Source organism: Rana temporaria, chromosome 5, assembly GCF_905171775.1.
Source record: "Rana temporaria chromosome 5, aRanTem1.1, whole genome shotgun sequence".
Taxonomy (NCBI): Eukaryota; Metazoa; Chordata; class Amphibia; order Anura; family Ranidae; genus Rana; species Rana temporaria.
In genome coordinates this window covers 100,711,674-100,723,830 of record NC_053493.1, presented here as the reverse complement: position 1 = coordinate 100,723,830, position 12,157 = coordinate 100,711,674, and the positions used below count along the sequence as shown (strand labels likewise).

The 12,157-nt window shown below is 47.1% G+C and overlaps 1 protein-coding gene across 1 annotated transcript in view; it reads left to right on the top strand.

The window, feature by feature from the left end:
• SCRN1 (secernin 1) overlaps window positions 1-12,157 on the top strand; it is a 53,291-nt gene that overhangs the window by 35,570 nt on the left and 5,564 nt on the right. The window contains exons 7-8 of the mRNA XM_040352936.1: window positions 2,931-3,087; window positions 11,628-11,787. Coding sequence (XP_040208870.1) covers window positions 2,931-3,087; window positions 11,628-11,786 — 316 coding nt within the window. The 3' untranslated portion in view covers window position 11,787. The remainder of the gene's footprint in view (window positions 1-2,930; window positions 3,088-11,627; window positions 11,788-12,157) is intronic.

Here is a 12,157-nt window from a genome sequence, read left to right as displayed (position 1 = left end):
ATACACTTTAGCTGACTAGACTTTTGCTGGTCATACACTATACCAAAAATTGTTAAAACTCCTTTTGGAATAATGAACACTCAGCCGTGAGAGCAAACGATAGTGCCATCACGTAATGACTACATTTTCGATAGATAAATCATTCAATCGACCTGAATTAATCAGTTTGTTGTCTGTTTTGTGATATATGCACAGTGAGTGAGTGAGTAACTTTATATAGCGCTAACAAATGCGAACGAAATCGCCTCAAGGCGCTTGTATCCGGAGTCGTCCTTGTCCTTCAGAACAGGTGGGTCTTCAGTTTTTTCCTGAAGGTGCGATGGTTCTCGTCCATGCCGGGGTCCCTGGACTTCTTTCGATTTGTAGCGGGTCTTGGGGATGCAGAGCAGGTTTTGATTGGTTGACCGTAGAGCCCGCAAACAGTTACATTTTTAACCACTTCCAAACCGCTGTACGTCTTTATACGGCCTAACTTTAAAGATGGATATCTCGGTAACGGCAGCAGCTGCTGCCACAACCGAGGTATCCATCTTTAGTGTCAGCGGTTCTGTTAACGATAACGGCCGTCTCCGCGGCGGATTCGCCGCGAGATCGCCGTAATTGGCGGCGGGAGAGGGCCCCCCCTCCCGCCGCTCTCCCGCGCCCTCCGCCGCTTACCGTAGCCGTCGGTAGCGGCGGAGGAGATCGGGACTGTTCGGCTGCTGACTGGGGACGAGACTGAAGGAAAAATCTCATTCGCCCGTAGGTCTGCGTAGCTATGCCCATTCACTTTTTTTTTCACTCCTCAACAGTGGATTGTGGTGGCCCTGTTTTGTATCTATGGGCTGCTGGATGTAAACAAATTGTGTCTGTTTACATCAGGAATGGATACCTGTGATCACATTTAGGTCCAAAAAAACAGATAAGGATGCAGTTGAATAGACATGTTGGTAGGACGGATGTAAAAGGACAAAGTCCTTCATATCCGCCTTCCTATATACCTCCATGGAGAAGGTCACAACCACATATCTGATCACATCTATCTGAAAGATTTGTAGGTAGACCTAAACAGAGAGCCTGTGTGAAGGCGCCATTGAGGTTCACATACACTTTAGCTGACTAGACTTTTGCTGGTCATACACTATACCAAAAATTGTTAAAACTCCTTTTGGAATAATGAACACTCAGCCGTGAGAGCAAACGATAGTGCCATCACGTAATGACTACATTTTCGATAGATAAATCATTCAATCGACCTGAATTAATCAGTTTGTTGTCTGTTTTGTGATATATGCACAGTGAGTGAGTGAGTAACTTTATATAGCGCTAACAAATGCGAACGAAATCGCCTCAAGGCGCTTGTATCCGGAGTCGTCCTTGTCCTTCAGAACAGGTGGGTCTTCAGTTTTTTCCTGAAGGTGCGATGGTTCTCGTCCATGCCGGGGTCCCTGGACTTCTTTCGATTTGTAGCGGGTCTTGGGGATGCAGAGCAGGTTTTGATTGGTTGACCGTAGAGCCCGCAAACAGTTACATTTTTAACCACTTCCAAACCGCTGTACGTCTTTATACGGCCTAACTTTAAAGATGGATATCTCGGTAACGGCAGCAGCTGCTGCCACAACCGAGGTATCCATCTTTAGTGTCAGCGGTTCTGTTAACGATAACGGCCGTCTCCGCGGCGGATTCGCCGCGAGATCGCCGTAATTGGCGGCGGGAGAGGGCCCCCCCTCCCGCCGCTCTCCCGCGCCCTCCGCCGCTTACCGTAGCCGTCGGTAGCGGCGGAGGAGATCGGGACTGTTCGGCTGCTGACTGGGGACGAGACTGAAGGAAAAATCTCATTCGCCCGTAGGTCTGCGTAGCTCTGCTGGGCGGAAGTGACGTCAAAACATCAGTCCCGCCCAGCCTCTTAAAGAAACATTTTTTTTTTTTTGTCATTTAAAAAAATGACAGTTTCAATTTTTTTTTTTTTTTTTTTTACATTTTAGTCTAAATATGAGATCTGAGGTCTTTTTGACCCCAGATCTCATATTTAAGAGGACCTGTCATGCTTTTTTCTATTACAAGGGATGTTTACATTCCTTGTAATAGGAATAAAAGTGATCATTTTTTTTTTCCAGTGTAAAAAATAATAAAATAAATAAAAATAAATAAGAAAAAAAAAAAAAAAATTTTTAAAGCGCCCTGTCCCGACGAGCTCGTGCGCAGAAGCGAACACATACGCGAGTAGCGCCCGCATATGAAAACGGTGTTCAAACGACACAAGTGAGGTATCGCCGCGATCGTTAGAGCGAGAGCAATAATTATAGCCCTAGACCTACTCTAACTCAAAAAATGCAACCTATAGAATTTTTTAAACGTCGCCTATCGAGATTTTTAAGGGTAAAAGTTTGACACCATACCACGAGCGGGCACAATTTGTAAGCGTGACATGTTGGGTACCATTTTACTCGGCGTAACATTATCTTTCACAATATATAAAAAAAGTGGGCAAAATGTATTGCTGTCTTATTTTTTAATTCAAAAAAGTGATTTTTTTTCCAAAAAAAGTGCGCTTGTAGGACCGCTGCGCAAATATGGTGTGACAAAAAGTATTGCAATGATCGCCATTTTATTCTCTAGGGTATTAGAAAAAAATAAATATATAATGTTTGTGGGTTTTAAGTAATTTTCTAGCAAAAAAAAATGTTTTAGTCTTGTAAACACCAAATCTGAAAAACACCCAAAGTAGAGAAGTGGTTAACAGGCGAGAAATACAAATCTCAAATTCCAACCTATTCCTTTTTTTTTTTTTATGGCTCTGAAAAGTCAAAACCGACTTTCTATTTTTGCCCATTAACTGGAAGAAAAACGGACGAATTGTCCAAATTACAGATTTTCAAACGATTTTCGGCTTGTGTATGGCCAGCATTTGTGTAGTATTTGTAATTTCTGTTGGTTTCATTGACTTCCAGGTCTATATTTAAACCCTTTATATTTGTGGAAGATGTAAAAGCGGTGCCAAAGGCCCAGTCATCTTGTGCTGAAGACTGTCCTCATGAACATTCAGAATATAAACATGAACTATATGAAGCTCATCAGTGCGCTATATCTTTAATGGACAATGACAAAGTAAGTGATTTTGTAATCAGAAGTTATTATCAATGAATTAATATTAAAATATTGTCTGATCGTAGTGCCATTTAAAGTATAACCAATTGTTCTTTTAGTTTTGTAGGGAAGGTTTGAAATTGCAGCAATTTTTATTGTTGTCTGTGTCACAGCAGGGTAGATGTGTTCTATTTGTCCAGGTGATCATTTTCACCAAGACCGAAAGGGAGGATTTACTAAAATTGGAGCACACAGAATCTGGTGCAGCTGTGCATATTAATCAGTCGGCTTCTAGGTGTTATTGACGTATAGCAGCACCTCACTCAAACACCTTGTATCTGCTATTGGATTTTGGTCTTCCATGTTGTTGCAATAGAAATGGAGCCCAAACAATTTGCCAATTGGGTATTTTCCAACACCTCATCCACCCTTGCAAATCTAACAGTGTGGGACCGTGTGTGTGCTTGACTCCCTGATGGGTCCTATCTACCACAGTTCCCGGTGTGGACACTATAGGCAGCCTGCAGGTTTGGGTCTCGCAGGTTCCAGGCTTTTAGGTGGATTCAGAGAGAGTTAGGCCGGCGTATCAGTAGATACTCCGCCCTAACTTGGAATCTGCACCGTCCTAAGTTGAAGTGTATTCTCAAACTGAGATACACCTAAACATAGCTAAGATACGACAGCCTGCGCCGTCGTATCTTAGGGTGCAATATTTAGGCTGGCCGCTAGGTGGCGCTTCCGTTGAGTTCAGTGTAGAATATGTAAATGACTAACGAACTTACGTGCACCCGTCGCAGTAAAGATACGCCATTTACGTAAGGCATTTTCAGGCGTAAAGTTATTCCATCAAATAGCTGGACTAATCAATGTTAAGTATGGCCGTCGTTCCCGCGTCGAAATTTGAAAATGTTACGTCGTTTGCGTAAGTCGTCCCTGAATAGGGCTGGACATAATTTACGTTCACATCGAAACCAATACGTCCTTGCGGCGTACTTTGCCGCAATGCACACTGGGATATGTACACGGACGGTGCATGCGCCGTTCGTAAAAAACATCAATCACGTCAGGTCACACCACATTAACATAAAACACGCTCCCTCATCCTAATTTGAATTGGGTGCGCTTACGCCGGCCCTATTTACGCTACGCCACCGTAAGTTAGGAGGCAAGTACTTTGTGAATACAGTACTTGCCTCTCTGACTTAAGGCGGCATAGCGTAAATACGATACTCTACGCCGCCTTAAAGTTGCGGCGCTCTATATGAATTTAGCTATTTGTTCGCATATGCAACTGCCCCTGAGGAAGTGCTTTTTAGCCACGAAACATGTCAGGCATATCTGGATGCATCTTATGTCTTATATTAGATGGTCAATTTGATTTTAGCTTAGTTGGATTTATTATTATTATAACACTCTATTCGAAAGTAACATAAACATGGAGGATGATATTTTATGCCACATTGTGTAGTGTACATTTATGCTGTGATCTATTTCTAGGACAATGGTCTTTAATGTATATATTTTTTGTATGTTTACTTAGCAATTGCTGTATTCAGTATGAGACAGTTTTTCACTGTCCAGATAATAAATTCAAATATTTTTATTATTGCCAAATTTTCTGGTCACATTGAACATGCTTCATTTAAAGTCTCATTTTGCTGGTTATTTACGGGTTTATTGTCAAAGCCTAATTGAACAAGCTGAGGTTAGAAGCTGATTGGTTACTATGTACAACTGCGCCAGATTCTGTGTTCTCCAGCTTTAGTAAATTCCCCCCCAAAGTGTTTCGGAATCAAAAATTGTACAGTTGTCATTAGAACAAGAAGTGAGGGGAAATCTTCCAGTGGGAACGTCTGTTTGGGGGAACTGTCTAAAAGGGGAATTCCCCTCACTTCAAAATGATTTCATCAGGCAGTAGTTATTACTGCCTTGAATCACAGATTTACAGACAATATGACTTCCGGAGGAATACTCTATCTGTCTTGGCTCCTCTCCAGCCTTCGGGCTTTCCTCTAGGCCTAGTTGCACTTGGCTGCTGACAGGGACCTTTTTGGAGGGCAATTTGGCATCTGGCATTCTTTGGACAACATGATGCATACAGTGGTCAAACAGATGTCTGTCAATGGAGGCAGTGGGCACCTAGTCACTATGAGGACCCTGTCCCCGCCTCCTTTAATCCTGCAGGGTGTTGGGCTGTCTTTGTGTAGAGAGCTGCAATGCACAATGTGGCCCTGGCCCTGGCATTTGGAAGGGCCACTCTATCACAGATTCAGAGTGGGTACCTGCAGAATGTGTGGCAGCATGCTCTGTCTGTGGTTAGTGAGCAGAACTTAAGCAGGAGCAGAGGGGTGAAGGGTAACTGAGTTCCTCCTGCCCACAGAGGCCTGTGCTGCTGCTATCCAGGTTCACTTAGTAACCAGGCAACTCTTTATTTACAGTCATAGAAAAAAATGTCTAAAAACTTGGGCCATGTGGGCACTCCCTAAACAGTGTTACCCAGTGCAGGCCGAACTACTAGGTAAATCGGTGCTTTTTTTTTCACCTCCCTGGCTTTCTAAATGTTTGCACATGCCCATCAAGGAAAGCACATAGAAAGAAAGACTTATGTTTTTATGCTATATCTTTATTAAAAGCATCATGCAAAAAACAATCCAGTTGTGTTTACAAGAAAAATTCCTGAGTTGCGTAATTACGTTTGACCGCCCCTCAAGTACATGCTGATGTCAGAGTACCTTCCCTCCCTCCCAGCATATTTCGTCTCTCCGGATGTCATCAGGAGCGGACCACAAATTGAGACCCTCTGTTATAGGTAAATAAGGCAGTTTTCTGTGATGTGGTGTTCCTTCTTTCAGGATAACTCTATCTTGTGCCTCTCACAGAAATAAGGAAAATCAGTCATAGCTATACATTGTACTTGTTAGATCAGTGGTTCTCAACCTGGGGGTCGGGACCCCCTCGGGGGTCAAATGATGATTTGCCAGGGGTCACCAAATCCTGGGCTGTTCCTGAAGCCCGCACTGTTCTCCCAGGAAGGGAGATGATACGAGGGGGAGGAACAAATAAAAAGGGAGAGAAAGGAAAGAAAGAGAGAGCAAGAAAGACAGAGGGAGGGATGGGGGGAAAAAACAAGGAACTAGGATAGAGAGAGATGAAAGGAAAGAAAGTTGAACAAAGAAAGAGTGTACTATAAGGGGTTTTAATACTGTACGAGTGGAAAGCACTCAGGGAGCGCTAAATGTCTGCGGGTTAGGGGCGCAAATTACTTGTCTTGCCTTGGGTGCTTTCAACCCCCGCTATGAATTTTTATTTACTGTTAGGGGTCCCCACAACTTGGGAAATGTTACCAAAGGGTCAAGGCACTAGAAGGTTGAGAACCACTGTGTTAGATGCTTCAAAGACCAGCAGTTTAAGGACCTAGTCACAGCAGTGGCCATATTATACCACAGCCGCTTGTGTCTGTCGTGAAGAGACCTGTGCAATGCGCTGTAACAACTCATTGCACATTTCCTTCTTTTTTTATTTATTTTTTACTTTTTTGGAATGTCCCAATATGAAATGTCATTTATTTTATGCAATACAAATTTTTTGCAGTGCAGTGTGTTGCAACAAGCTGGCCAAAAATGCAGAATGTCCTACCTTTCTAGTGGTGTGAACTGTACTCCTAGGACTAGGGGCAGTGCCGGTGCAAGGGTTTTTGACACCCTAGGCAAAACCTAATTTTGCCGCCCCCTCTGGGTCCGCCCCAAACTCCACCCCTTTGCCAGTTTAAATGGTTTGATTCAACCCTCTAACTGCTACATCTGCAAGATGGCTCGTTCTTTTGAAAAACAATAGACTTACTAGCAGGATCACCAGGTGAATATAAAAAAGAAAACCTAAAAGCAAGAAAAAAAAAAAAAAGAATGCAGCCACCCATCTAAGAATGGGTAAGCTGCCAGTATAATAAATATTTTGCTTTGCTTTAATACCACTTTAAGAGGATAACGTTAATCAAGTATTTCTGTTATACATCAATGTATAGGTAGATGATGGTAAGGAAGGAGTTGAAACAGGAGATAAACAGACTGGAGTAAAGCTACTTCCAGTGCTTGCTAAGAAAGAGAGAGACAAGGGTATCAGGAAGAGAGGGGGGTCATGGAGAGAGAGGGTCATGGAGAGAGAGGGGGTATCAGGGAGAGAGAGGGGGTATCAGGGAGAGAGAGGGGATCAGGGAGAGAGAGGGGGATCAGGGAGAGAGAGGGGGGATCAGGGAGAGAGGGGGGGTCAGGGAGAGAGAGGGTGTCATGGAGAGAGAGAGGGGGGTCAGGGAGAGAGAGACGGGGGTCAGGGAGAGAGAGACGGGGGTCAGGGAGAGAGATGGGAAAATCAGGGAGAGTGGGGGGTCAGGGAGAAAGAGGGGGTTAAGGAGAAAGGGGGGCCAGTGAGAGAGGGGTGATCAGGGAGAGAGAGGGGTGGTCAGGGAGGGAGAGAGAGGGGTGGTCAGGGAGGGAGAGAGGGGTGGTCAGGGAGGGAGAGAGAGGGGTGGTCAGGGAGGGAGAGAGAGGGGTGGTCAGGGAGAGAGAGAGAGGGGTGGTCAGGGAGGGAGAGAGAGGGGTGGTCAGGGAGAGAGAGAGAGAGGGGTGGTCAGGGAGAGAGAGGGGTGGTCAGGGAGAGGGAGGGGTGGTCCGGGAGAGGGAGGGGTGGTCCGGGAGAGAGAGAGGGTTGTCAGGGAGAGAGAGGGGTGGTCGGGGAGAGAGAGGGTGGTCAGGGAGAGAGAGGGATGATCAGGGAGAGAGAGGGGTGTCAGGGAGAGAGAGGGGGGATCAGGGAGAGAGATAGGGGGTCAGGAGAGGGACGGGGGGGTCAGGGAGAGAGAGGGGGGATCAAGGAGAGAGAGGGGGTCAGGGAGAGAGAGGGGGGGTCAGGCAAAGAGGGAGGGTCAGGGAGAGAGAGGGGGATCAGGGAGAGAGAGGGATGATCAGGGAGAGAGAGAGGGGTGGTCAGGGAGAGAGAGGGGTGGTCAGGGAGAGAGATAGGGGGTCAGGGAGAGAGATAGGGGGTCAGGGAGAGAGATAGGGGGTCAGGGAGAGAGATGGGAAAATCAGGGAGAAAGAGGGGGTTAAGGAGAGAGGGGGGCCAGTGAGAGAGGGGGATCAGGGTGAGAGAGGGGGTCAGGGAGAGAGAGGGGGGGTCAGGCAGAGAGGGAGGGTTTTAGAAGAGAGAGGGGTGGTCAGGGAGAGAGAGGGGTGGTCAGGGAGAGAGAGGGGTGGTCAGGGAGAGAGAGGGATGATCAGGGAGAGAGAGGGATGATCAGGGAGAGAGAGGGATGATCAGGGAGAGAGAGGGATGATCAGGGAGAGAGAGGGATGATCAGGGAGAGAGAGGGATGATCAGGGAGAGAGAGGGATGATCAGGGAGAGAGAGAGGGGTGGTCAGGGAGAGAGAGGGGTGGTCAGGGAGAGAGAGGGGATCAGGGAGAGAGAGGGATGATCAGGGAGAGAGAGGGATGATCAGGGAGAGAGAGGGATGATCAGGGAGAGAGAGAGGGGTGGTCAGGGAGAGAGATAGGGGTGGTCAGGGAGAGAGAGGGGGGTCAGGGAGAGAGATAGGGGGTCAGGGAGAGAGATGGGAAAATCAGGGAGAGTGGGGGGTCAGGGAGAAAGAGGGGGTTAAGGAGAAAGGGGGGCCAGTGAGAGAGAGGGGTGATCAGGGAGAGAGAGGGGTGATCAGGGAGAGAGAGGGATGATCAGGGAGGGAGAGAGAGGGGTGATCAGGGAGAGAGAGGGATGATCAGGGAGGGAGAGAGAGGGGTGGTCAGGGAGGGAGAGAGAGGGGGGGTCAGGGAGGGAGAGAGAGGGGTGGTCAGGGAGAGAGAGGGGGGGTCAGGAGATGGACGGGGGGTCAGGGGGAGAGAGGGGGGATCAGGGAGAGAGGGGGGGATCAGGGAGAGAGAGGGGGGTCAGGCAGAGAGGGAGGGTTTTGGAAGAGAGAGGGGTGGGTCAGGGAGAGAGAGGGGGGGTCAGGCAGAGAGAGAGGGGGGATCAGGGAGAGAGAGAGGGGATCAGGGAGAGAGATAGGAGATCAGGGAGAGAGATAGGAGATCAGGGAGAGAGAGGGGGGTCAGGGAGAGAGAGGGGGGTCAGGGAGAGAGAGAGGGGGGTCAGGGAGAGAGAGAGGGGGGTCAGGGAGAGAGAGGGGGGTCAGGGAGAGAGAGGGGGATCAGGGAGAGAGATAGGGGGTCAGGGAGAGAGAGGGGGGTCAGGGAGTGAGAGGGGGATCAGGGAGTGAGAGGGGGATCAGGGAGAGAGATAGGGGGTCAGGGAGTGAGAGGGGGGTCAGGGAGTGAGAGGGGGGTCAGGGAGAGAGGGGGGGATCAGGGAGAGAGATAGGGGGTCAGGGAGAGAGATAGGGGGTCAGGGAGAGAGATAGGGGGTCAGGGAGAGATAGGGGGTCAGGGAGAAGGGAGCAGTGAAAGAGCTCACTCACTTGGAATGGTCCCCACTCCCCATGTGCTCACTGGTTCATGCAGCAGTTTTTCGGTGTGGCTGCTAGATTTTAATCGTCCCTCTTCACAGGAGGGGCGGGACTCGGGAGAAGTGTGTAACTATTCAGGTCAGCAATGCTGGAGGTGGATAGGACGGAGCGCAGAGGAGGGCGGGACTCGGGAGAAGTGTGTAACTATTCAGGGCAGCAATGCTGGAGGTGGATAGGACGGAGCGCAGAGGAGGGGCGGGACTCGGGAGCAGTGTGTAGCTGATGTGTCATCATGATTTAGAGAAGGGATTTCTGGACACACACCAGAGCGGAGAGCGGACACAGTATGCCAGAGCGGAGAGCCGCGCGGGGGGAGGGGGGGGGGGGGCGGCGACGCTGCTTGACATATGTGCGGGACTCGGGAGTAGACTAATCAGCGGCCAGGCGCCCTAGGCGGCCGTGCGCCCTAAGCGGTTGCTTAACTCGCCTAGTGGTAGCGCCGGCCCTGACTAGGGGCAAGTTGCCCTGTCTATGCATTGCGACTACGTTTGGCAAGGCTGACCAGTTCAGTTGATTGCATATGGTATGAATAGGCCCTAATTGTCATCTGTGAATTCTGTTACTTTATTGCCCCTGCAGTGTAATAAAGGGCTTGTTATAAATATAGTATGCACATTATTACACTAATTTAACCTTCAACTAGAGATCTTTATATCCTCATATAGAGTTTTTTTCTTTGCCATGAATGAGTAAAAATGTCTGATAGACAGATGTGTAAGAAGTCCAACCTCTAACGGTTTTCAAGGGAATTGCTTAACTGTGCATCGTCACAGGGTGACACTGTGGATGCACCAATGTGTGTGTGTGTGTGTGTGTGTGTGTGTGTGTGTGTGTGTGTGTGTGTGTGTGTGCCAACGTCCCAATATATTTGGAAATTAAAATTAAGACTAAAGTCCATCTTTCTAGTCTTTAACGGTGACCAAACATTTGTGACCACAAACAAGAAATTTATCATTAATTAAAATATCAAATAATGCAACACACTAAAAATATTAATCTATCAGTCATAAACTTTAACAATCTATTAAAACAATCAAATCCATCTGCAATATAATTGGTTTAATGAGAAATGCATATATTTGTTCAATCAGTCAGAAGTGATCAAAAAATGTATAAATAAAATTGAATATTAAAATCCTGCCAGGACTAATTGACTTGGCATCAGAAAAAATACAGAGCTCTCTAATTTAAACAAATTGAGGGTTTCTTGATTTTGATTAAATTTTATCAGTTTAGTTTAATTGAATAATTGATAAAAATGATCATATTGATTGATGTTTGGCCACTATGGCTCAGATACACTACGCCGCCGTAACTTAGAGCGCCATGTCCTGTATTCAGAAACAACTTGCGCTCTAAGTTACGGCGGCGTAGTGTATCTGACACGGCGTAAGCCCCCCTCATTAAAACTAGTCTGCACGCGCATGCTCAGTATCACGTAGAATTTTCAAAGTAAATTACGCCCGCTCAATGCTTAGTCGACGTGAACGTAACCTACACACAGCCCCATTCACGGACGACTTACGCAAACGACGTAAAATACGACGCTGTTCGTACGTTTCCGACGTCCATACCTAACATGACTTACCCCTGCTTTATGAGGGGTAACTTTACGCCGGCGTATGTCTTACGTAAACGACGTATCTTGATACGCCGGGCGCACGTATGTTCGTGAATCGGCGTATCTAGCTAATTAGCATATTAGACGCGGAAATATACGGAAGCGCCACCTAGCGGCCAGCATAAATATGCACCCTAAGATACGACGGCGTAGGAGACATACGCCGCTCGTATCTAGGCAACTGTGAGGCGTATCTGATTCTATGAATCAGGCGCCGAGTTGCGACGGGCCGCACTCAGAGTTACGACGGCGTATCTGGAGATACGCCATTGTAACTCCTTTGTGAATCTGGGCCTATGACTCTGAGGATGATTTTGACAAAATCTATTTGGAGGCATCTTGCTGGCTGGACCTGCTGTTGGGCATGAGGGGCAATTTGATATGATCATTAAAATCAAATGTTGCTTTTTTCATTGTGTTTGTGTAGGAAGCAGGAGATAAACTTCTGTGCACCATGCTAGACCTGGAGAAACAAGGTATAGATGCCATGGAAGACATCCTTAATAGTTCAAATCCAATAGACCCTGCAGAAGTAGTAGATCTTTTCTTTGACTGCGTTGACACCGAGATCAAATTCTACAAATGAGGTAAACTACATTTCATGGGGTGTTGATGACACTTTGTTTCATTATTTACTCCTTGCCAGTCTGTTTTACTAAGGCTGTTAACAGCAAAGTGGATATTTTGTGGAGACTTAAGCCCTACACACAAAATGTCAGGAGACATTGGTCGGTACAAAAAATACATTCTGCCCGTGTGTATATGGTCCTGTCCGACAAAAGCCGTGCATGCTGAAAAACCAGCAGCCGTCAGACTCCCAATCGGCTCTCTTAGGCAGTGGGAGAGAGCGCTGACCGGAGTGTTCTGCCCATGTGTACAGGGCTTAAAATTGACAAGAACCTGTTGCAGGCAGCATCACTAGTCACTAGTTGTTACTTGTCCCCTAAAACACAAAGC